At 42.0% G+C, this 27,007-nt stretch overlaps 1 protein-coding gene across 2 annotated transcripts in view; it reads right to left on the bottom strand.

Moving 5' to 3' along the window:
- Window positions 1-27,007, bottom strand: part of mrps5 (mitochondrial ribosomal protein S5) — a 146,995-nt gene that overhangs the window by 101,522 nt on the left and 18,466 nt on the right. For both annotated transcript variants that reach the window (XM_041187154.1, XM_041187155.1), the window contains exons 2-4: window positions 26,113-26,256; window positions 15,448-15,573; window positions 14,563-14,796 (exon numbers count right to left, since the gene is read on the bottom strand). In XM_041187154.1, coding sequence (XP_041043088.1) covers window positions 14,563-14,796; window positions 15,448-15,573; window positions 26,113-26,256 — 504 coding nt within the window. The remainder of the gene's footprint in view (window positions 1-14,562; window positions 14,797-15,447; window positions 15,574-26,112; window positions 26,257-27,007) is intronic.

Genomic DNA, 27,007 nt, shown 5'->3' on the forward strand with positions numbered 1-27,007 from the left:
CAGTCTTTTATCTGCTGGCAGTGGGCTGATGGGCCTGTAGTTAGTTGGGTCAAATTTATCAACATTTTTAAATGCCGACATTATGTTATGTTGGTTTCAATCTGTGACACCTCACTAATGCTTAATAAATCCTTAATGATGATTATCAATGCCTGCCAAAGCTCCTCCCTCAGTCTCCTTCATTATCCTATCATGTATTTCATCTGGTCCAGGAGATTTATTCCTCTTAAGTCCCTTTAATTCGGAAATACTGCCACGCTGATTTAAAAATGTGAATGCTTTGGGAAAGTAGCCTTTAAACATCCAAACCATTTTGCGCCGTTCCATTTCAATGTCAAACATGCTGTGAGAGTCTACCTTAATAAATGAACTGAGAGTTGGACATGTAGGACAGTCGAGTGTGTTTATTTGGGACAGGAACAAAGTGCTGTACAAAAAAAGGAAAAACTGGTAAAATTTGAACAAAACCCATTGAAACCTTTTAAATAAAAAGGGCAAGAGGTCATTGGCATTAAGAATCAGACTTTCAAGGCTTACATTCACCTTCATTCACCCCAAGTTGTTTTGAAAATGCAAAGATTAGAAGAGTTAAGCTAAAAGACCCAGGATTTCTAAGAATAAGTGGATCAGTCATTTAGGATTGAGATGAGGAGAAACAAGGACAATTCTCTTATCCCAGAGAGCTGTGGATGCCCAGCTGTTGAACATACTAACATACTCAAGACAGAGATCATCAATAGATTTTTTGGATACCAAGGGAATTAAAGTAAGGAATATGGAATAGTAAAAAAGGCAAGGTGGTGGATCGGCCACGATCAAATTGACGGGAGAAGTTGGCTCCTATTTCTTATGCCATTATGAAAAAAAAATTGCAACTGTGTGAACAGTAACCAGTAAATTAAATCCAAAACGTTCAATTCCCCCACACTGCTCAAACGGAACATCTGTTAGGACGCAGATAATGAGACACTTTTGTACAGCCAGATTCTATTTGCAAAGTCAGATGCAGCAACTGTAAGTGTAACAATTATGACCCTACTTATGCACAATTTTCAGACAGAGCTGTCTTGAACATACCAGCCTACTGAAAGTTGTATCAATATTTATCAGATTTGCAAAGCGACGAGTGACAACTCTCTTCCAAATCTGCTGTGTCACTCCTGACCCAAGACAGGTATGTAGATGCCAAATTTGCTACCGCAGCTTTTTAGCTGAATGCAAAAGTAACTGTCTCCTGCATTGCGATTAATCCATTCATACTAGTCAAAGATGTTGGTAAAATTCTAATCCAACAAATAGGAGGAAAAGCTTCAGAGTCACTGAGCTGGGATAAACTGCCTGAAGCTAAACTAACTGTTCAGAGACAACTCTAGTTACCAAGATAATCACTGTATGCTTATAAACTTCATAAGTGTGCAGCAACTGGCTGTTCATGTCTAAAATAATTATGTACTATATAATCCACTTGCTGCAAAGGCATCTGAACATAACCAAAGCCAAAAGTGACAACTGAACACAGAACAAGACACCACAGTGGTATTTAAAAGCAAAATACTGCAGATACTGGAAATCTGAAATAAAAACAGAAAATGCTAGAAAAACTCAGCAGGTCTGACAGCATTTGCGGAGAGAGAAACAGTTAATGTTTCAAATCTGTATGACTCTTCTTCAGTGGTATTTACACAGTTCAGTGCATCAACGCTATCTGAATCAATTTAATCATGCATAATAGTTCCCTTCTACTGACTTTTTCAAAATTGCAGCAAGTCATATTGTCCAGATATAAATGTCAGGTGTAGAACAAAATGCTGCTTGGAACAAAAATGTTATAAACTGAAAATATGAGTTACAATTATCTGAGCTGATATGTCATTGCAAATGTCTTGCCTGCGATCTCAGCCAAGCAGCTGCTGACCTTGCCTGTTTCTTTAAAAATCAGTGTGCTCAGGTACTTCTGTGGGGAAGAAAGCAAAATATTCCCGACAGAGTTCAATACTGTCTGGTAATTTTTTGTTTTATTTATTTGTATGTTGGGGAAGCAGTTATAGTTTGATGCCTATCCATTTATTACTATCCAGTTATTCCATTCAACAGCTTCAGCTGACAGTGTGAATGGTTCAGTGTATGGGCTATGGTCTGATTTGGATGGCTGCAGTCACAATTTGAGCTGTTCCTCTTTTCCATTCGTGGAGCAAGTTACCTTTCCCTGGCCCGTCCTCCAAATCAGTTGAGGTTTGTCCTGATTTTCCATGGATGAAACCTGGTGCTTCACTACTCAGGTCAGTCATTACCAGGTTGCGGTTGGTGATGCTCACAGTCAACTAGGAGGCATTCCAGAGTGGTGTCGCTGTTGTCAGTTTGGGGGACAATTGGTTGTAAACATTCAGCACAGTATTTAAAATAAAAATAGCCTTGACGTTTTTCTCTTTATACTTTGACTGTGAAGAAGTGTGCCATCTGGAATATGATGAACACTGAAAACTTTTACATGGCTCTAGTTAAAGGGAGGAGCAGATGCCATGCATTCTAAAAGTATCAAAAATTTCACCAATTCAAAATTCAACTTTTACAGGCTGAGGACCAGTAGTCTCATTGGAAATGATCCATGTGCAACTAGATGACCTTCCAGTACCATGTGTCAATGACTCCTACCGTGCAAGAAGTGTTACCAAGGGGTCTTTGCTGGCCACAAATTCTCTGCATTGAGGTTTTGGCCTTGATGGCTTCCATCGGCTAAAATTGCTTTCCCCTCCATTAACCCTGCTGGGAGCTAGTTATCCCTCACAAGTTAAAATGCTTTGACACAACTTTTTAATGACAGAGTGAAGCGGCTACCTTGAATTGCTTATGTGCTGTGCGTGCTAGGAAGGAAGCTTGAGCAATGCATGGGACTAGCTCAATTTACTATAGCATGTCACTTGAAGCGATCGTTGCTCTAATGGACAATTGGAAGACCCCTAAAAACCTGTATTGCTGTAGTTCATTTATCATTTTCATTGCTATCCATGGCGTGAGTGAATATAAGAATGCCTTTGGTATCGTTCCTCAGCCTGCTTTTACTACATTGCTTCCAAAGATGGTCTTCTCCCAGGTCAAATCACAGCAGACGCACCAGAAGAGGACAGAAGAAGTGCTTCAAGGGTGTGCTGAAAGCCAACAAGAAATAACGCAGTATGGACATCAACTCTTGGAAGACCATCACCATGGACCAAACTAGATGGCAACAGAGTCTGAGGGAAAGATTTCAGTATTCTGAGGCCCAAAGATGACAAAATGAAGAGGAAAAGCAAAAGTGGTGAAAAGAACATACCACGGCCCAAACCAATGATACACAACAACAAATACCCAACACACCATAAAATCTGAAGATCCCCAGTTGGCGTCAACCGCCATCTTTGAGCTCATTGAAGATAATTCCCCTCGCTAGCGAGGAATGCCTTCTTCATGTGGAATGGGCTTAAGGGATAGAGCAGATTACATAGAAACATTCAAACAGGAGTAAATTTGTTAAACCATGATTGAAATTCTTCAGCTTCTTTTGGTGAGGCTTTCTGCACTGTGTCTTTGTGAAGCTTTAAATGCAATTGGGATAATCTTTTTGAGCAAAGATTTGCCTAAAGAGGTAATTGTATGGGGGAAGGATATCATAAGGAGAAACTTGGAGTGGGTGGGGGCAGGGGAAGACAAGCAATCCAACAACTACAAATTGCTTTCATAAAGCACCTTTAACAAAGTAAAACTTCCCAAAGAACTTTGAAGAAGCATTCTCAAACAATTTTGGTACTGAGTTACATAAGGGAACATTAGGGAAAAATGATTTAGGTTTTGAGGAGGGTCTTAAGAGAAAGAAAGAGAGGTTGAGAAGCGAAGAGATTTATGGAGCAAATTTCAGGGCTTAAGTGCCTCAGGTGCTGAGGGCACAAAGATCTCAAAAGTCTGGAGGAGGTTACATAAATAGGGAGGCCATGAAGCTATGTAAATATCAAAGCAAATTTTAAAATTGAGGTGTTACTTATCTGAAAGCCAATGGAGGTCAGTGAGCATAGAGGTGATGGGTGAGCAGGTCTTGGTGCAAGTTAGTATTCAGAACAATAAAATTTTGATGCAAAACAAGTGCTAAACCCAAAATGCATTTGTTATACAATAGCACTCAACTGTCAGAAGGGAAGCAAATGGCAAGTAATTTTAGTATAAAGTAATTACTAGCGGTATAGCTTAAAAAGAGAGAAGGGGCATATCTTCATTTCAATAACATACTTTCCATCTTATAGAGATCTTATAAAGAAGGAGGAACTTGGAACAGTCACCATCACTAGAGAAAAAGTACTGAGCAAACTATTGGGATTAAAGGGTGACATGTCCCCAGGGCCTGATGGACTACATCCCAGGGTCTTAAAGGAAGTGGCAGCGGAGATAGTGGATGCATTGGTTATAATATTCCACAATTCCCTGGATTCTGGAAAGGTTCCAGTGGATTGGAAAAACACTAATATCACACCATTATTCAAAAAGGGGGGGAGGCAGAAAATAGCAAACAATCGACCAGTTAGTTTAACGTCTGTCATTGGGAAATTGTTGGAATCCATTATTAAGGAAGTAGTAATGGGGCATTTGGAAAGTCAAAATGCAATCCATCAGAGTCAGCATGGTTTTATGAAGAGTAAATCACAGAATCACAGTGCAGAAGAGGCCCTTCGGCCCATCAAGTCTGCACCGACACAAGAGACACACCTGACCTACCCACCTAATCCCATTTACCAGCACTTGGCCCATAGCCTTGAATCCAGGTACTTTTTAAAGGATGCGAGGCAACCCGCCTTCACCAACCTCCCAGGCAGTGCATTCCAGACCGTCACCACCCTCTGGGTAAAAAAGTTTTTCCCACCATCCCCCCTAAACCTCCTGCCCCTCAGCTTGAATTTATGTCCCCTTCTCACTGACCCTTCAACTAAGGGGAACAGCTGCTCCCTATCCACCCTGTTCATGCCCCTCAATCTTGTACACCTCGATCAGGTCGCCCCTCAGTCTTCTCTGCTCCAACGAAAACAACCCAAGTCTATCCAACCTCTCTTCGTAACTTAAATGTTTCATCCCAGGCAACATCCTGGTGAATCTCCTCTGCACCCCCTCCAGTGCAATCACATCCTTCTTATAATGTGGCAACCAGAACTGCACACAGTACTCCAACCAAGGTTCTATATAACTCCAACATGACCTCCCTACTTTTGTAATCTATGCCTCCATTGATAAAGGCAAGTGGCCCATATGCCTTTTTCACCACCCCACTAACATGCCCCTCCGCTTTCAGAGATCTATGGACACACACGCCAAGGTCCCTTTGTTCCTCAGAACTTCCTAGTGTCATGCTGCTCATTGGATACTTCCTTGTCAAATTACTCCTTCCAAAGTGTATCACCTCACCATTTTCAGGGTTAATTTCCATCTGCCACTTAGCTGCCCATTTGACCATCCCGTCTATATCTTCCTGTAGCCCAAGACACTCAACCTCACTGTTAATCACCCGGCCAATCTTTGTGTCACTGTAAACTTACTAATCCTACCCTCCACATCGTCATCTATGTTGTTTAGATAAATGACGAATAATAGGGGACCCAGCACAAATCCCTTGACTAATTTGCTAGAGTTCTTTGAAGATGTGACAAGCAAAGTGGATAATGGGGATCCTGTAGATCTAGTATATCTGGACCTCCAGAAGGCCTATGATAAGTTGCCGCACAAAAGATTAATACACAAGATAAGATCACACGGAGTTAGGGGTAATATATTAGCTTGGATAGAGGATTGGCTAACCAGCAGAAAGCAGAGAGATGGGATAAAATGGGTCTTTTTATGAATGGCAAGCTGTAACTAATAGGGTGCCATAGGGTTCGGTCCTTGGACCCCAACTTTTTACAATCTATATTAATGACTTGGATTCAGGGATAGAAGGTACTATAGCTAAATTTGCAGATGACACCAAAATAGGTGGGAAAGTAAATTGTAATGAAGAAATAAGAAATTTACAAATGGACATGGGCAGGTTAGGTGATTGGGCCAAAATTTGGCAGATGGAGTTTAACATGGATAAATAAGTGTGAGGTTATCCATTTTGGTTGGAAGAATAAAAAGGCGACTTATTATTTCAATGGAGAGAAACTTCAGAATGCTTCAGTGCAGAGGGATCTGGGTGCCCTCGTGCATGAATCGTTGAAAGCTAGTGTGCAGGTACAGCAGGTAATAAGAAAGGCAAATGGAATTTTGGCATTTATTGCTAAAGAGAGAGAGTATAAAAATAGGGAAGTGTTGTTGCAACTGTACAAAGCATTGGTGAGACCACACCTGGAGTACTGTGCACAGTTTTGGTCCCCTTACTTGAGGATGGATGTTGTTGCATTGGAGGCGGTTCAGAAGAAGTTCACTACATTGATTCCAGAGATGCGGGGCTTGTCTTATGAGGAGAGATTGAACAGTTTAGCCCTATACTCGTTAGAGTTTAGAAGGATGAGAGGAGATCTAATTGAGTATATAAGTTGCTAAAGGGGATAGACAAAGTAGACGTGGAGCGGATGTTTCCTTTATGGGGCATTCTAGAACGAGAGGCCATATTTTTAGGTTAAGAGGTGGTAGATTTAAATCAGAGATGAGGAGGAATTACTTTTCTCAAAGGATCATGAGTCTGTGGAATTCACTACCTCAGTGCAGTGGGTGCCGGGGCACTGAATAAATTTGAGGAGATAGACAGATTTTTAATTCTTAACGGGTTGAAAGGTTATGGGGAGAGGGCGGGAAATTGGAGTTGAGGCCAAAGTGAGATCAGCCATGATCGTATTGAATGGTGGGGCCGGGTCGAGGGGCTGAATTGCCTACTCCTGCTCCTAGTTCTTATGCTCCCACTGTCATTCTGATGCAGATTAAGGGCACCCTGGAACAATTCCATTTACTATTAAAGAAAGACTTGCATTCATGTAGTACTTCACAACTACAGGAAGCCCAAAGCACTTTACAGCCAATGAAGAACCTTTGAAGTGTAGTGACTGTTGGAATTTAGGAAAGACGGCAATCAATTTGTGCACAACAAACTCTCACAATCAGCAATGTGACTACATCAGATAATCTGTTTTAGGATGCTGATTAAGGAATAAATATTGGCCAGGACACCCAAGATAACTCCCCTACTGTTCTAATAGTGCCAAGGGATCTTTTACGTTAGCTAAAAGGACATTTGGAGACTTGGTTTATCATCTCATCCAAAAAAAAACGTCACTTCTGACGAAATAATGCTCCCTCAGTGCTGCATTGGAGTGTCAGCCTTGATTTTTGTGTTCAAGTCGTGGACTGGGATTTGAACCCACAACCTGCTGGCCCAGAAGCAAAAATACTACAAACTGAGTAATTGCTGACACTTGTGGAGCTCAAGACATCACATTCACCTGGATGATGATCCAGAGCCACATACAGTAACCACTTCCTGGCTCTGGTGAATTGTCATGGGTTAGAAACTGTTAATAAATGGAGTTTCTTTTAAAATATAGAGATGGGGAACAATTTGTACTGAAATGATTCCCCCTGGTTTTCCTTCTTGTTCAAATCATATAATTAAGCTCAGTTTGTTCAAGGCTAAATATCTGGGATTGACATGATGCATGAGATGCCTGCAGCAACATAATGTTAAAATCTGAAAATCAAGGAGAAAGCTCATTCTAGAGTTTTTTAAGCCATTAATCAATTTAGACTCCCATGTTCTATAATTACTAGAAATCCAACATGAGATGCACTGAGCTTAAGTTACTGTAATCATGATGCTGTGGCCACAGATTCTAAATATAATTACTTATTAAAAACTTGCTAAGAACATCAGCAAGGAGGAACTATTGCAGCAACTTTACTGATATCATACTGACAAGCTGCTCATTTATACAGCTGAATCTGTTCTCTTGTTTCCAACCAGAATGCTGACTATGCAAGAAAATTAGATCATTAATAAGTGGTATAGAAACTTTCATGCAATGAAAGTCTCAAGGCAAATTAAAGGAGCGCCTGTCAGACAAAATTTGACAAGCCAAAAGAAACTGGAACAGGTAACTAAAGGATTGGTGAAAAAGGTAGCTATTAAGGAGAGAAATTATTACGTTACTATTAAGATTACTACACCTACAGGGCAGCAACCCAGCACACCCTGGGTGCTAAATTTAAGAACACAACCTGTGCACTACCAGAACGTCATAGGGAATCAAAGGTTACCGGGGGTAGATGGGAATGTGGAATTCAAAACAAACAGATCAGCCATGATCTCAATGAATGGCAGAGCAGGCTCAAGGGGCCAAATGGCCTACTTCTGCTCCTATTTCATATGCTCATATTCAACAATTCTCTGGACAATTGTTACAAGCTTAAATAATATTTAAAAACTACAAGTCATTATCTTTTCAATTGTGTGATCAACATAAAGTAGTTTTGAAATTTCACTTTCAAACACTTGCAAATCATTAAAAAATTAATTATATGTATAATGCTTTCAAAGCTGGGAACCTATACGATGTCAATGTGCCTCTGCAAATATAGGGGTTAATAGCTTCTCATCTCTCCTTAATAGGTTTTTAAAATTTATTTGTTCATAGGATATGAATGTCACTGGGTAGGCCAGCATTTATTGCCCATCCCTAATTGCCCTCGAGAAGGTGGTTGTGAGCTGACATCTTGAACTGCTGCAGTCCATGTGGTGTAGGTACACTCACGGTACTGTTAGGGAAGGGTTTCCAGGATTTTGAGTGTGAAGGAATGGCAATAGTAGTTCCAAATCAGGATGGTGCTTGACTTGGAGGGGAACTTGCAGATGGAGGTGTTCCCATGCATCTGCTGACCTTGTCCCTCTTGGTAGTAGAGGTCACTGGTTTGGAAGGTGCTGTCGAAGCAGCATTGCCGAGTTCCTGCAGTGCATCTTGTAAATGGTAAACACTGCTGCCACTTGTGTGTCGGTGGTAGCAGGAGTGAATATTTATTGTGGTGGAAAGGGTGCCAATCAAGAGGGCTGCTTTGTCCTGGAGGGTGTCGAACTTCTTGGGTTGTTGGAGCTGCACTCATCCAAGGAAGTGGAGAGTATTCCATCACACTCCTGATTTGCGCCTTGTGGATGGGACAGGTTTTAGGGAGTCAGAAGGTGAGTTACTCTCCACGGAATTCCCAGCTTCTAGACTGCTCTTGTAGCCAGAGTATTTATATGGCTTATCTAGTTCAGTTTCTGGTCAATGGTAACCCCCTGGATGTTGATAGTGGGAGATTCAGTGATGGTAATGCCATTTCAATGTCATGGGGAGATGGTTAGATTCTCTCTTATTGGAGATGGTCATTGCCTGGCACTTGTGCAGCATGAATGTTATTTGCCACTCATTAACCCAAGCCTGAATATTACCCAAGTCTCGTCCCGTGTTCAAAAGGACTGGATGAAGATGGCTGTGGTTGTTGGAGGTCTTAGTCCTGGGACGTCACTGCAGGAGTTCCTCAAGGTAGTGTTTTCTTCATTGATTCATGGGATGTGGGCTTTGTTGGCTGGGCCAGCATTTATTGCCCATCCCTAGTTGCCCTTGAAGGTGGTGGTGAGCTGCCTTCTTGAACTACTGCAGTCCGTGTGGTGTAGGTAAACCCATGGCATTGATAGGGAGGGAGTTCCAGCATTTTGATCCAGCGACAGTGAAGGAACTGCGATATATTTCCAAGTCAGGATGGTGTGTGGCTTAAGGGGAACTTCCAGGTGGTAGTGTTCCCATCTATTTGCTGTCCTTGTACTTCTAGATGGTAGTGGCCATGGGTTTGGAAGGTGCTTTGGTGAATTTCTGTAGTGCATCTTGTAGATGGTACACACTGCTGCCACTGGTGTGGAGGGTATGAATGTTTGTGGCTGTGGCGCCAATCATGTGGGCTGCTTTGTCTGGGACGGTGACAAGCTTCATGAGTGTTGTGGGAGCTGCACTCATCCAGGTAAGTGGAGAATATTCCATCACACTCCTGACTTGTGCCTTGTAGATGGCTAGTCCACTTCAGTTTCTAGTCAATGGTAACCCCCAAGATGTTGATAGTGAGATTCAGTGATGGTAATGCCATCTCAACGTCATGGGGAGATGGTTACATTCTCTCAGAGATAGTTATTGCCTGGCACTAGTGGTGCGAATGTTACCTGCCGCTTGTCAGCCCAAGCCTGGATATTGTTCAGGTCTTGCTGCATTTGGACATGGACTGCTTCAGTGTCTGAGGAGTCACGAATGGTGCTGAATATTGTACAATCATCAGTGAACATCCCCACCTCTGACCTTATGATGGAAGGAAGGTCAGTGATGAAGCAGCTGAAAATGGTTGGGTCGAGGACACTACCCTGCAGAACCCCTGCAGTGATGTCCTGGAGCTGAGATGACTGATCTCCAACAACCATACCCATCTTCCTTTGTGCTAGGTATGACTCCAACCAGCAGAGAGTTTTACCATTGACTCCAGGTTTTCCTCGGGTTCCTTGATGCCACACTCGGCAGTCACTCTCACCTCAGGAGTTCAGCTCTTTTGTCCAAGTTTGAACCAAGGCTGTAATGAGGTCAGGAGCTGAGTGGCCCTGGCGGAACCCAAACTAGGCATCAATGAGCTTGATAGCACTGTTGAATACCCCTTCATAGGCCATCTGCAGTGGTTTCATCAATGACCTTCCCTCCACTTTAAGGTTGGAAGTGGGGATGTTCACAGATGACGGCACAAATGTTCAGCATCATTCGTGACTCATCAGATACTTTTTTAAAAATTATTTCATGGGATGTGGGTGTCACTGGCAGCATTTGTTGTCCATCCCTAATTTCCCTCGAGCTCAGTGGCTTGCTAGGCCATTCCAGAGGGCATTTAAGAATCAACCACATTGCTTTGGGCCTGGAGTCACATGTAGGCCAGACCAAGTAAGGACAGCAGATTTCCTTCCCTAAAAATATTAGTAAACTAGATGGGTTTTATGATACAAAAAGAGAAAATGCTGGAAAAACTAAGCAGGTCTGACAGCATATGTGCAGAGAGTAAAACAAAGTTAACATTGAGTTCACATGACCCTTCTTCAGAGCTGAAGAGAAGCAGTGGAAATGTGATGAAATTTATATTGTTTAAGGTGGGTGGGACAGGTGGAGCTGGATAGAAAATGGGATTTAAAAAATGGGATAAAACCACAGATTAAAAAATAAAAATAAAATTAAGTAGACTAAAAATAAAAATGAATGTAGAAAGGGATAAAAAAAGGGGCGAGAATGGAGGAGAGAGTTAATGGTCTGAAGTTGTTGAACTCAATGTTAAGGCTGTAAAGGTGCCTAATCGGAAGATGAGGTGCTGTTCCTCCAGTTTGCATTGAGCTTCACTGGAACATTGCAGCAGACCAAGGACGGACATGTGGGCATGAGAGCAAGATGGTGTGTTGAAATGGCAAGCAACCGGAAGGTCTGGGTCATGCTTGCGGACAGACCAAAGGTGCTCCGCAAAGCAGTCACCCAGTCTGCATTTGGTCTCCCTGATGTAGAGGAGACCACATTGGGAACAGCGGATGCAGTAAACCCAACTGAAGAATGTACAAGTGAAGCGCTGCTTCACCTGAAAGGAGTGTTTGGGCCCTTGGACGGGTGAAGGGAGGGGAAGTAAAGGGGCAGATGTTGCACCTTCTGCAATTGGATGGGAAGGTGCTGTGGGAGGGGGTTGAGGTGTTGGGGGTGATGAAAGAGTGGACCAGAGGGAACAATCCCATATGGAATGCTGATTGAAGAGTGGGGGGGGTGCGCACAGCGGCAAGGGGAAGATGGTGTATTTATGACAATTGACAAATGGTCTTACGGTCACCGCTAGACTGACTTTTAATTCCAGATTTACTGATTGAATTTATTCACAGCTTTTGAACCAGGTGTCCCCAGAGCATTAGCCTGGGCCTATAGATTATAAGTCCAGGCCATTACCACGAGAGCCCCGCTTCTCTCCCGTTAATTAACAAAGAACTGACCAGTACAATCCCAATAATCAAAAATGAAGTGCAGATCAGAAACTGGGAAGAATCATATTCTTAGTGCTGACTAGAACTTCAACCTCTGCCTAAGCAAGATTAAGTGAACTTACAGTATCATTATATAGTCTTTTTTTTGAAAACAGACTACAGGTATTAAATTCAACTTCAGCCGTGGCTCAAGACAGATAGTAATCTGTTTTACAGTCTGCTTGATTTTCTTCTACATTGAAATCAGTCACTATTGCTTATCCTGAAGTCAAATCTCACCCCTCTTTTTGAAAAGAATTACACAAAGCTTATTTAGCTATAAAGTTGCTCTATTACTAATGGCAGTCTTACCTGGTTAAACGCCACCAATAGCAGCAATATTACTTGTTGCTAACGATACCTGATAGTGTTGTCTAAGTGCCATGCCGAGTGGCAAAGGCGACCAAGATCTTCCAAACCTTCCAACCATAGCTTTGGTTATGCCCAGTCTTTACTGTTGTCTTGCTACTTCCTTCACCTCTTGATCTTCTTCCATTAATCCTTCCTGTGGCGACTGGGTACTCTAGCCCTGCTCCATAGATAACGTGTCTGAAGGACTCCATTTGTCTTCGTTTGATATTATTTCAGAGTTCTCTTAATCTTCCGGTCTTATTCAGTACTTTGTTAGTTCTTTTCTCCGCTCAGCTCACCCTTCAGATCCTACTTTACATCACATTTCGAAGATGCTCTTTCCAAATGTTCCAAGCTTCATATTATTACAGACAGGAGAGAGACAGGCAACCTGCACCGATTTTCTCTCACCACATGTCTGCAAGCAGGTGGTGCTTTTGAATTTTATTATAAGTATGCAGTGGAGTGTTTTGCCAAACCCTCAATGTGAGATCCAATTTACTAATGACCCGCAGCAAACTTACGTTATGATTAACTCAGAAGATTAGTTTATTTCACATTCAAAACCCAGGAGAGAGAATGGCACAAGCACAGTCCCAATGAGTTCCAGAGACCAGAGTAAAAGTCCAATGAGGAATTCTTTCAGTATCAGCTCGAGTTCAGTTGACTGAAGACCGGAGTTGTAGAGTTTGGTCAACTGTTGGTGCTGATACCATAAAGACGAAGTAGGTACACAGAGATTTGGTCAATTCTTCAGGTGAGAAATCTTCCAGCAGAAACAGGCTTTGAAGAGCAGGCTGTAGTTCTGTCTGGTTCTTGGTGGCTCACCAGTTGGATGTTAAACAGCAAAGTGACTGCGAGGCCAAAGCTGTAATGTTAAAAAACTGTCCAAAGGGCCACAGCTTTCGGTCATGTGGCATAGCCCATTAATGGATTTAATTTTCTCTAACTCTGGCCATTAGGATTCGGAGAATGATGATCTTTGATCATCATACGACTCAATAGGCTGATTGTTCAATGCAGGTTTCTACGGCTCAGTTAGATCTTCAGGGCTAATGTCGGAGTTGTAGATCTTGTTGGCAACTATAGTCAGTTTTTCAGTTCCTAACTCTCCTGTTGCTTGAATAATCTTTTTGGTTATTTCATCTGGTCCTGGTGCTTTCCCTGATAGTGTAAGGGGCAAATTCTGTGCCTTTCACTATATCCAGGGCCTAAATTTCCTGCGTGCTAAGCACTCACATAGGTTGTACGAGATGCATCCCTCCATTTGACCTAATAAGGAACCACAGCACACTGCAAGCATAATTATGGAAAGTGACATTCCTATGTTGTGGGTGTCTGTTTTAGTAACACTCTTCTGAGACCCTGAAAATATGATGAGACCAAAATACGAGCCCATTGTTAACAAAGAGTGAGCTTAACCTTAGTACAAAGAATATAACTTGATGAAGGAGGGTCATTGCTTGGTAGAAAGCCATTAGTCATTCAGCTGAAAGTGAGCAGTGAGTGGAAGGTAGGACAAAAAACAAACAGGCTAACAAAACTGCACAATCTTAGGTGACTTGGAGACACTGAGCAGGCCTTTCAGCTTCAAGTGGCTCAATAATTGCTTGGCCAGTGTAAACTACAGGGAAGTGACTGAAGGTTCTAGAAAACCTTACTCTGGTGCTCTATTGCAGATATCAGCATAAACATTTCATTAAATCAGGTTCCAGGTTGCACGTCTTCAAATATGTATTATTGACTCAGCCAGCACCAGCTTAAACAGTCACTTTAATGCTCACAATCACTAATGCATCATCCAGAATTGGTCCCAACTACCTAAACTTACAAATTTATGGCAGGAGCAAAAGTGCTGATCGTTGCAGTCAAAATCAAGTGAAATCTACTTCACAATAACAGAAAAACTTTTCTCTATCGCATTTTACTGGAACTAGCTTGGCAGCTGTAGATTATCATACTCTGAACCAAATCACAAAAAATAAAAACCCAGGCCCACCAATAAGAACCAAGTTTTGGTAGATGCTGAACAGTCAGATAGGATAACTTATTAAACCAAAGCACTCTACCTCTGGGTTGGAAGAACTAGCTCAGTCAATGGCGCAGATCATCTTTCCTTATTTAGACAGTGTTTAGCCCAGCTATTGTTTTTAAAAAGGTATACATCTTTCTCTTACCTCCATTAGGACCGGGGTCAGGGGGGCCAATGCTGATGCCACCCCAGGAGTTACCAGTCCAGCCTCTTTCTCTTTTCAATTTCATTTTCCTTCTCCTGTCCCATTCCTCTCGGTCTCGAATGGCTTCAGCCTGCAACACTTCCTGCTGCGTCTGGTCACGTTTTCCGATTGATTGAATGGTTCCACTTTTCACAACAGGAGCATTTAAACCTGGCCACAGGAACCCAGCTCGTCCTAAAAAAAAAATCACTGCATTCAGCCAAGGCTAATAACATCTATAGACCAACAGGAAAAGAACGAATGGAAGAACTTCAAGATGTGTATTTTCACATTATATTCCCTCTGGAAAATACATTCTTTAGATGGAGCACAAATCATGCAAATTCCAAAACTGTCAGTACTACACAACTCCACTTCTCTCGCACCTGCTCTTCCTTCACTTTCACAAATGACCAACTAACTAGTCTTCCATTTCCTCTGTTTTACCTACTATTCCTCACTTCTAATTTATGTTTCTGAATGGAATTGATTGCTTAATGAAATAAGTTCAACGTAAAGAGATATTGTCTTATTTAATGCTGGCCATTCTGTGACACATTCTATGACCGCCAGATCGTAAAAGCACACGGAATGGTTAATGTTCTTCTAAATTTAGCTGTGCAACAATTATTCATCTGCATTTAATAGGAAAGACTTCGCCAAGTTATTTCTTTTAGAAACATTTAAGACAAAGGCTCAATGCCACCTGCTTGAATTGTAAACTGGTACTTCAATACTCTGTGCCAATAGTTCCAGAATGTGGATTTGCATTCATGATTATTAACACAAGTTCCAGAGGCTTGCCACTGCACTTTGCTATTGGGGTGAAGTGGTGCAGTTACTTACCTTCACCAATCATCTGTCCTCTGTTCAAATCTTTCTTCATCTTCCTCTTAGTTCGTTTACCTCTGCCCTTTCGTGCTCCTGCACCAAATTCTGCCATTACTCCCCGCCATAATTCATCTGCTGTTACTGTTGGGGATAAAACATTTTCCCTGGTGAAAAAGCCTCAAATATCAGCACACTCAACTGCTAGCAGTTCTAGGTTACAATCTTAGAAGTAAAATTCTGCCATCAGATCTTTGTTGGAAGTCCTAATGTTTTGTTTAATGTAGAAATTGACATGCAAAAATAGCAAGCGTGCAAAACAGTGCTCCAGGCACTGAAGGGCTTAGGGCTTAAATAGCTTCAATTCTGCTTTGAAAGTTGAAAGGATAATGACAGGCCATATGACATGAAATGGATGAATTCATCAACCCCCTTTTGCTCAACAAAGCTTTAGCTGGGTTCGTCGTATTGGGCACCAAGGGAAATAAAATGAGTGGAGGCTTTATGTAGCATCATACATTTTTCATTGCCAAAGTAAAAATATTCATCATAAAACAGTCAGCATTATATTTTACAAAATGGTTTTATTCTATAACAGCTCTATTCTTGTTTCTAAAAGTAACCAATTATATTCTCATAGAAGCAACCTGATAGAGGTCTATAAAATCATTAAGGAGCTGGATGGCTTGCCTATCTATAATAACACAAGTTTTTAAATCTGTCCAGGCTGTTTTGATTGGTCAGATGTTGACCCAATTAAATTTTGCACCACTGGATTGACAGTTGGCTAAATAAATATTGTAACATCTTACTGCAACACTACGGTACTGTGTGTACTGAGCAAAACAAACTTCCATCCGATTTTCCCTTCTCCCTGCCCCTTTCCTCCCCTCTCCACCCCATGGACAGGAGATATTTCAACTTCTTCCAATAAACGTAAGCCGAGAGATCAGAAAGTGTGAAGGGACAGGGCTTGAAGCTGTGCCTGTTCAAATGCTGATGGACAACCCCTGTCCCCACCCTCTTTCTTTATCTAAAAAAATAGCTTTACCTTTCTGTGAGCTACAGTTTGTAGTTGCTGCATTGAGACATAGCTCCTCTGATGTTGAATGGCTACCAATGATTGCTGGTGGCAGGTTGGGGCTTTGGTGGATAAAGGGAAGGGGAGCCCTGGCTGGAGGAATTTTGGCCCGGGGTGGGGGTTGCTGATGTGGGAGGGAGGCAAAAAAATGGGAGGGATAGTTGATGGCAATGGTGGTGTGGCCGGGGTTGGCGGGGGGGGCTGGATGGCATTGGCACAGTGAATGGGGGAGCAATAGCATGGGGATGGGGATATGATATGAAGGATGAAAGGAATAGGATGACAAAGATGGCAAGGGAAGGAAGGAATGGGATTTGAAGATGTACTGGCACAATAAAGATATTAATTTCACTGCAAATTTTTTGTCTGTCTCTATTAGTTGTGATATTATTCTAGTTTAACAGATTTGTGAGGACCAAGGGTCATGAGTTTAAACTTGGTTCCTACTCCTGCAATCAGGAAGTTTGGCAGTTCTTTTTTATCCAGAGAGTGGTGGGTGTTGACTCTCCAAATTACCTTCATGAGGAAGCTGCACTGATGACACAAGTGTCTTTATAGAAAGCATTTAGTCCACGTGATCTCCTGGACAATTTTTGATCGCTGGAGGGAAATCAGAGAAGAATTTTCCAGAGTAATTTTTTCCCTTATTGGCCGTGTGTTTTTACCTGTCTCAGGAAACAGCATGGCTGCAGAACGGCCGTGGGAGGGGAGCAGCATGTCTAACCAAGAGCCTTATTCCATCGTGGTGTATAGGGCAAACTTGATGGACCAGCTGGTCTTTTCCTTCTTGTCAGTTTAGTATGGTTGTACGTATAACTGAAATCATGATCTCCAAAGCACAAGTATAATGCCGCACATCATAAAATAGGGTACCTAATCCATGGCTTGTGTGCTACTGGTTGACAAACTGCTTTTGGCCTATTAGACAAGTTGCATTAACCATGAAATGATCCCTTCTGCTCCCAGCCACCAAGCTTCAACAAAGCAAGGCAACACAGTCAAATTCAGAATGGGTGGGGGGTGGGGGTCAGACTCCCATTCCCAGTAGTACTCCTCTCCACCTCCAATTGGTACTGTGGGTTCTCTAGAGATCCAACAAGAAAGGGCCACTTGCGGAGGGTAGGAAATCAGCCTGCTCTTAAGCTGCGACAACAGGAAAATTGAATCTGGGTGGGCCGCCTTGGACACGCCGATTAGAAGCACTTTTTTTTGTGAGCCCAGGAGAAGCACATCTGTTCCTTTAGCCAATAATTTCTCTCTAACTTCTGGAAGCCCGGCAGCCTACTTCAAGGCTGGGTTGGATGAACGGCAGTCGCTTCAAAATGGGCTGAGATTTCCAACTTCAGACAGCTACTGCCATTCATCCAACCCAGCTTTGAAGTAGGTTGCTGGGCTTCCAGAAGTTAGAGACAAATTATTGGCAAAAGGAACAGATGTGCTTCTCCTCGGCTCACAAAAAAAAATCTGTTACCCTATGCCCTCAATAAGAATTAAAAGCTCCTTGGCCTTTTTTTTAATATAAAAGACCCTCCAGGAGTAAGGATTGCTAGTTAGCTTGTTTAACATTAGAACAACTAGGCAGCGAATCTACACAGGAAATAGGAACAGGGGTAGATCACAGTCCATCGAGCATGCTCTGCCATTCAAAACAATCATGGCAGATCCTGTGTTTTAACTCCATTTTTCCACCCAAAACCCTCTATGGTAGAGAAATGCCAAAGATTAAACCGTAAGCTGCACTCATTTGTACTTGAATTTCACATTCATGACCTCATAACCAATGAGGAACCCCAATTTCAATACATAAGGAGACTTTATAGTCTGTTTCAGGTAGGTGCCCTGTATGCTAAGAATCATCTGAACTAATACAGTATCCAGTGCACTTCTGGTACAGTTCAGAAATGGCGGGTTATCATGAAGTTAGGTCTAATGCAATTTTCTGGTGGAAAAGTGGGCAGCCACAAGTTGATACCCTGCCTCTTTGTCTCACATTGTTTTATTCTCTGCTGAGAGATCAGCTGTTTTTGCTTGCAGCTTTTTGAGAAACAAGTACTCTTCCTTAATGTAGTATTGACCCCATGCTGTCTGAAGTTAGAAATCTCAGTGAGCCCCATTTTGAAGCTACTGCCATTCACCCAACCCAACCTTGAAGTAGGTTGCTGGGCTTCCAGAAGTTAGAGACAAATTATTGGCTAAAGGAAGCTTCTTTCTGGATTAACTCTCCTTGTTTACTGAACAAGCTCTTCAGATCATAGAAAAATCAGAAAAAGCAGTTGCTTGGTTGAAAAAAAGATATGCTGTCGAATCTTTTCGGCTTGCATTCATCAGGACAGATTCGTAAGAATACCAAATCACAGAATCAGAATCACACAGTGCAGACAAGGCTCTTCTGCCCATCGAGTCTGCACTGACACGTGAGAAACACCTGACCTACCTACCTAATCCCATTTACCAGCACTTGGCCCATAGCCAAGGGAACAACAATTTGTACTGCATGAGGGGAGGGTGCTGATTCATTGGTAGAGGCATTGCCATAGAGAACACACTAGGGAACAGTTGGCTACCAAACTTGTTTAAATTCAAAGCAAGCAGGTCGACTCTGATTGGTCAAGGCATTGCCATGGGGAATAATGGACATCACTTGTTAAAGAATCCTTATTGTGCTAAGTCAGCCAAATTAAGATTATTAGTCGAGCTCACGGTGTGGCTCACTTACACATGCTAGAAGCTATATGTATTCACATGCAAACAGAAGGAGCAAGTCCACACTTCGCATTTGTTTCAACTAAACAAAAGCTTGAGGGACAGCCATTCCCTGGTTCATTCCCCTTGGCACTGCCTCCTCCCATGACCCTGATCATCACAGATGCCAGTCATCAACCAATTCGATTCGGTTCATGTGATATCAAGAGACAGTTGAGGGCACTGGATTTTCTTTTTTATGTGTTCATGGGATGTGGCATCACTGGCTGGGTCAGCATTTATTGCCCATACCTAAAATTGTCCTCGAGAATGTGGTGGTGAGCTGCCTCCTTGAACTGCTGCAGCCCATGTAGTGTACTTCCCCTCCAACTCACTCACCATCCTGACTTGGAAATATATCGCCGTTCCTTCACTGTCGCTCAGTCAAATTCCTGGAACTCCCTCCCTAGCAGCACTGTGGGTGTACCTACACCACATGGACTCAAGCAGTTCAACAAGGTGGCTCACTGCCATCTTCTCAAGGGCAATTAGGGATGGGCATTAAATACTGGCCTAGCCAGCGTCACCCACACCCCATGAAAGAATAAATAAAAAAAGATAAATTAATAAAAGATAAAGGATCAGGCAGGACACAGAATAGGAGACCTGGTAGCAAGTGCAAATCAAATCCCTCCCAGGATAGCAATATAGCTTTTCCATAAAGCGAATTAACATTTTTCAGGCCAGAATCCATTTCCTCCAGATAGCAATATCTAATCATTCATTTAATCTGTCCTAAAAACTCATATCTTAAGAGGTTAGAAACATAGCTGATTTATATTTTATCACATCAATGAATATCTTTGGCGAAAAAAATATTTCTGCAGGCTATGGGTTCACATCTCATAATTTAGGGAAAAGCACTAAGAAAGTAGAAGTAAAAAAAATCAGTTTATACTGAAAACTACAAATGTGTCAGAATATTCTGGGATTGTCAACAAATACTTAAAAAAAATACAATTGGATTTCCATTGGAAGAAATAACTAGGAAAACCACAGTAAATCGGAGTCAGACCAAATGGCACAGCCTTACACAGATTTCTCCTTCCCTATCAAAGGTCCAATGCACTTAATTTATGATTTGGACAGCAAACATAATGGTCAAAACTCACCGATTGTGTGATCTCCCGAGTGAAGGAGATTATACTGCATGATGCGTAAGCCAACCCCCATTTTAAAACTTCTACGAACAGCAACTTTTCAGCACAGAAAGGATCTGCTGAAATGCTGCTTTAACTGGAACACTTGGACCAGTCAACCATCAGCATCGGCAGGAAAAATAATCATCTAGAGCTTATTCAGGATGATGGTTAAGACGGTGAAGAATAGGATCTGTCCAATTCCCTGCCCCTTTCCAACTGGCAGGCAAAGGGTTCAAACAATAAGAAACCTACAAACCAAGTATGAAGAAATTTGGATCAGTTGAGATGATAGACTGGCGAATGGCTTTTAAAAAAAAAAAATCAACTAATTTGTGGGTATTGCCGAAAAGGCCAGTATTTATTGTCCATACCTAGTTGCCCAATTCTTTGTCGTGGTTTGATACCAAGTGACTTACAAGGGCAGTTAAAAGTCAACCACATGGGTGTGAGACTGGTGTCATATAAGGCCAGATCAGGAAAGGATGGTGGCTTCCTTCCCTAAAAGGACATTACTAAATCACTTGCCAAAAAGAACAAGGTAGCAGCTTCATAGTCACTTTTACTTTTCTAGCTTTCATTTTAAAAAAAAACTTGAACTCAGGTTTAATTATCATGATGAGACTTGAACTCTAATTCACTGGATTACTGATTTAGGCCTTGGGTGTTATTAGTCTAGTAACATAATCCAGGCTTTTAGGATGGCAGGGTCGTCGGCAGAGCACGACCCCACCAAAACTGCCTGCCCTGCAGCCGTTTAGCACACCAACACTTGGGAGGAAGTGCTGCCTCAGCAGCCTGCAGTGCCAGAAGCTGCTATAGACAGGACTGTGAGTGCAAGCAGCCTCCAGAGCCGGAGTTCCGGGAGTCCGGGACCAGGTAAGTTTTGGGGGCCTCAGAGCGAGGTGGGGAGGCAAGGCAAGGCCCGGGGTAATTGGTAGAAGTGGGTAGAGGTGTTGGTGGAGAGGGAGGCCGGGGGTGGTGGTGAAGGGGTGACCTGCAGGGGCCAGTCATTTTGGAGGCAGGAGGGGGTGGGGTGATGTTAAAAAGGACAATTCTCCCACCACTACCCCATGAAAACTGAGGCCAGTTAATAACTGGCCACTTAAGGGCATCAATTGGGACAAGGGCAGGTGGGTTGGCCTAGGCCTCGCCCGTCCCAGCATAAAATTGCGGAGAGGTTGAGGCAGGAGGGAGCCCAGTGGGAAGGGCATCCGACAAATCTTACAGCACCACCACCCCCCCCACCGCCCCCCCCACCCCCCACCACCACCAACAACAAACTTGCCAGTTGGGGAATGCAAAATTCTGCCCAAAATCACTACGGTATAGTACTGATGGCATTTAATAATGGACAAATGAAGCGGAATGAGACAAGGGAAGGAAAATAAAAAGATACAAATCAAAAAGTATTTATCTGGCCAGGTTGACTGAACTCAATTTTAACCTTGCACTTTCGCACATTCCCCAGATCTTTCTAGAGAACACAAAGTTCTCTGGGTGGGGTGAGTAATGGGGGTGGGAGTGGGCATTTTTCTAGCCCAACAGAATTGTTTATATATTGAAGTGAACAGCAGCTTTTGCACCTTGTTATCTGAGACATTCTGGGGTGACGAATTAGCAACTGGACTTTATCTGAAAGATCATTTCTCTTAGCTGATCCCGACATTCTGAGAGGTTACATATTAAAATACGAAAGTGTCTCCCAATGATCGTGAATTTATTCAAGCTCAGTCAGGCCAGGAAATTGTCATTATTTAAGAAGTTGCTTGCAAATATGATGAGAAGAGACAGTTAACTACCAACCACCAAAAGATATAGGAGTGGGAAATACAGGTTTGTTGTGATTGGCATTTTAGTCGGACGTTAATTCAAACCGAGGTATTTGACAACTTTTAGTCAACTCAATTCTTCCTGCCCCAGTATATTTCAGTTCATTATGTGCTGAGCATCTGAAGGCTCCAGGCATGGACTCAACCTCACGTATATTTCTGGTCTTACGGATCTGTTCCAAGTTCAGTATTGTTAGAATGGTTATTACAGCATGTCTCAACATTTTGTAGACAGAGTCGTAAGTTGTAATCTAGCTTAATTTTCAGCGTAGATTTTTTGCTATTATTTATAGAATCACATTAAATTTACAGCACAGAAAAAGCCCACTTGTTTGCGCCCAACAAAAAAAAAAAGCCACCCAGCCTAATACCACTTTCCAGCATTTGGTCCGTAGCCCTGCAGTTTATTGCAATTCAGGTGCATATCCAGACACCTTTGAAATGAGTTGAGGGTTTCTGCCTCTACTTCCCTTTCAGGATGTGTAACTTTTAATAAACCTGGTTCATAGATTATATCTTAAGCCATATAGTCTGATAGAGTAATTATATTTTTGTTATCCAACGATGAGAGAAGAGTGGGTGTCATTTCCAATTCATTAATTGCAATAAGGATATTTTGGTTTGATGTACAACAACTTGTAAAACATTCCAAGTCATTTTACAGAAACATGACCAAACTGGTGCACATAAATTCACACTTTGGTCCACTGGGGATTGAACTCATTTGTGGGAGTAGCTCATGTTGCTGAGCATGAAAAAAATATTTGGCACAGCCTGAAAATTGTGATAACCCAATTTTCGACACCCCTAGAATGACACCCCAGAGTTCTGACAGAAATAGCTGAAGAAATAGTGGAGGCGTTAGTAGTGATCTTTCAGGAATCACTGGAGTCAGGGAGGGTCCCAGAGGACTGGAAAATCACTAATGTAACCCCTCTGTTTAAGAAGGGAGTGAGGCAAAAGACGGGAAATTACAGGCCGATTAGCCTCACCTCGGTCGTTGGTAAGATTTTAGAGTCCGTTATTAAGGATGAGATTTCAGAATACTTGGAAGTGCATGGTAAAATCTGGCAAAGTCAGCATGGTTTCATCAAGTGGAGGTCTTGCCTGACAAATCTGTTAGAATTCTTTGAGGTGGTAACGAGCAGGTTAGACAAAGGAGAGCCAATGGATGTTATCTACTTGGACTTCCAGAAGGCCTTTGACAAGGTGTCACACAGGAGGCTACTCAGTAAGATAAGAGCCCATGGTGTTAGAGGCAAGGTACTAGCATGCATAGAAGATTGGCTGTCTGGCAGGAGGCAGAGAGTGGGGATAAGGGGGTCCTTCTCAGGATGGCGGCCGGTGACTAGTGCAGTTCTGTTGGGACCACAACTTTTCACTTTATACATTAATGATCTAGATGAAGGAACTGAGGGCATCCTGGCTAAGTTTGCAGACGATACAAAGATTGCTGGAGGGACAGGTAGTATTGAGGAGGCGGAAAGGCTGCAAAAGGATTTGGACAGGTTAGGAGAATGGGCAAAGAAGTGGCAAATGGAATACAACGTGGGCAAGTGTGAGGTCATGCACTTTGGTAGGAAGAATAGAGGCATGGACTATTTTCTAAATGGGGAGAGAATTCAGAAATCTGGAGTGCAAAGGGACTTGGGAGTCCCAGTCCAGGATTCTCTTAAGGTTAACTTGCAGGTTGAGTCAGTAGTTAGGAAGGCAAATGCAATGTTGGCAATTATTTCGAGAGGACTAGAATATAAAAGCAGGGATGTGCTGCTGAGGCTTTATAAGGCTCTGGTCAGACCACAATTAGAATATTGTGAGCAATTTTGGGCCCCGTATCTCGGGAAGGATGTGCTGGCCCTGAAGAGGATCCAGAGGAGGTTCACGAGAATGATCCCAGGAATGAAAGGCTTAACATATGGGGAACTAGGACCTGAGGGCACAGCCTCAGAGTAAAGGGAAGACCTTTTAGAACAGAGATGAGGAGAAACTTCTTTAGCCAGAGAGTGGTGAATCTATGGAATTCATTGCTACAGAAGGCTGTTGAGGCCAGGTCATTGAGTGTATTTAAGACCGAGATAGATAGGTTCTTGATTGGTAAGGGGATCAAAGGTTACGGGGAGAAGGCAGGAGAATGGGGTTGAGAAACTTATCAGCCATGATTGAATGGCAGAGCAGACTCGGTGGGCCGATTGGCTTCATTTCTGCTCCTATGTCTTATGGTCTAAAGTAAGCACTCCTCAGAATTGTGTTATTTCTACTGAAGGTGTACAAATCCAAGCTATTCCTTTTGACCGACACAACAAGGCTAAGCATACACTTTAAGTATTACTTCTTTTAACTTTGAAAGTGAATATCCCCTCATTCCTATGATTTGTATATCAGTGATTGAAGAGATTGCTAAGGTCATTATGGAGCCCTGAAGACAGTGGATAACCTAACAATATATTTTCTTATCACATGTTGCCCAAAACCATGTTAAACAGCACACAATTCAATCATCAAAGCTTAATTATGGGAATTTTTTCATAGAAAGAATCTAGACTAGTTGAATTATTATTAAATTGTACAAAATAAAAATTTTCTTTCAAGAGCTAAGTTCCTCAGGATAGGTCAGTGGGATGGGAAACAGAAACCAGACAAAGTATCTAGCTAGATGGCCTCAAAATGATGGTTTTTCAAATTACATTCTAGTAAGCATTTTTACCTTAGAAATTTTAATGCCTAATCCTTTTTTTCAAGCTTTGCAATAAGGTAATTTTAGGGGGTGAATGAATGGGAAGATACCCTGATAGAATTGCTAAGCAGGGCAGCCAGTCAAGCCAACCCCTGAAACAGCCTAACTTCCTCTCCCAGGGAACCCTTGAATTTGTAAGGCTGCAAAAGCTGATAATCTTTGCTGAAGCAAAATAGTTAGAAATGCTTAATGACAGCCAAACAACTTTTGGTTTAGGCTATGTAGGACGACCTAGCAATATGGGAAAGCAGTGTGTGCTTTATATTAAAGTGATGAAAGAAAAATAAAAGTTTTACTGAGTGAATTAAGTGACTTTGATCACACATGTCGTTCTGGACATCTGTGAAATGAAACAGCCTAATGATTCAAACCAAGCTTACCCCCACCTAGTTTAACCTGCAGCGATGTTAAAGGAATATGCAGATGAAAATTGCAAATATCTGATCCAGTTCACATATAAAAGCTAAATATCATGTCTTGGGGTTTTATTGACATGTGGATACAGGGCAGCGCAAGTCAACTTTTGTCCAAATTGCCAAGACCTTTCAAGGCAGCAGATGATGCTACTTAAATCAATATCTATGGCAAACTCAAAGTTTTAACAGACCCCCATTCCACAATTTAAACAAATCCAAAACTGTTAGCTTAAAATTATTCTTGGACATGATAAAATGCTCCCTAAAGGGTTAAAGAGAATGTGTGTCAGATACATTAAATTTTGTCTCCTCTCTTCTCAAAGACACAGAATGCAGACCTCTTCTGCTGCTGGCATACAGCACAGATGGTATAATCAGATTGAAAAGCCTCCAGTATTAACAATTTATGATTCAACAAGATAATCAAACAATTCTTCATGCTGAGTGGCAGCATGGCATAAATCTGACCAGGCCTTGCTGGTCAAAATGAACTGCGGCTGCAATATTTTAACTTTTGCATGTACACCGCCTGTTCTTCATCTCAACTGAAAATGTTAATTTCAAGAGCTCTTAAGTTAACTAATGAAAGTCCATTTTACCTCTCAACACACGCTCCTTCAAAAACAGCCTGCAGCTTTCAAACACTGAATATTCTAAGATACGAAAGGGAAAATGTTGAATGCCATAGATATTAAAATGCTTTGGGCCACTTATAGCATTAGGAGAACAACAAACTTACACTTATTGAAGAAGCTGCTGTATCTATACTGATGGAATACAAGAGGGAGTGGCATCAACGTGGACAATCCAGTCTGCGTGACCGAGGTGCGATGAAGAAAAGGGCAGACGGTCCAGTTCCCAGCAGTGGTCACACAGGTACTACCTAAAAGAGACGGGGGGGCAGAAAATAAACAGGTTTCATGAGACAAAAATGTGACAAATGCGTTAAAAATGACATGCTGGTAGTGAATATACAGACGGTAAATAATAAGAAGCAATGAGACAGAATGTGTGTATCATTTGATTACAGAGCTGATTTAAGCCTGTTATTTGAATCTTGAACCTCATGTTTGCTTTTATCTCAGCTTGTTTGTTTTATTCTTTCTCCCCATTTTTATATATCGATATTCTCAGATTTAAGGCAGAAAATAGTTTGCATAGGAAGCAAAGTTGGCCTTACACATCATAACCTCAAATGCACTCAGAGCGCAATAAATGTCATCAAGAAATTGGCCAATGTCGAACACTGAGGTATACACATTGTGCAGCTTCCCAAATTTATAGAAATTCAGCACTAACTGCAACAGTTTCAGCAAACAGAACTATATTGAGAAGCTGAACAACACCACAATACTGTTTTACATTGCTGCTTAGATCCATTTCAGAATGAAGGGAAGAACCAGGAGGCTAAACACTTAGTAAAAAAATTAGTTTTATTTCAGAATGAGAAATTGGCAATGAACAATCTAAGATATATTTGCAAAAGTAACTTAGTATTTTCCTTTTATTGCATCACAGAATTGCTATAGTGCAGAACAAGGCCACGTGGCCCATCGTATCTGCAATGGCTCTCCGAATAAGATACTCACCTAGTACTATCCCCCCCATAACCCTGCACATCCTCCCTTTTCAGA

The sequence above is a fragment of the Carcharodon carcharias genome, chromosome 5 (genome assembly GCF_017639515.1).
Source record: "Carcharodon carcharias isolate sCarCar2 chromosome 5, sCarCar2.pri, whole genome shotgun sequence".
NCBI lineage: Eukaryota > Metazoa > Chordata > Chondrichthyes > Lamniformes > Lamnidae > Carcharodon > Carcharodon carcharias.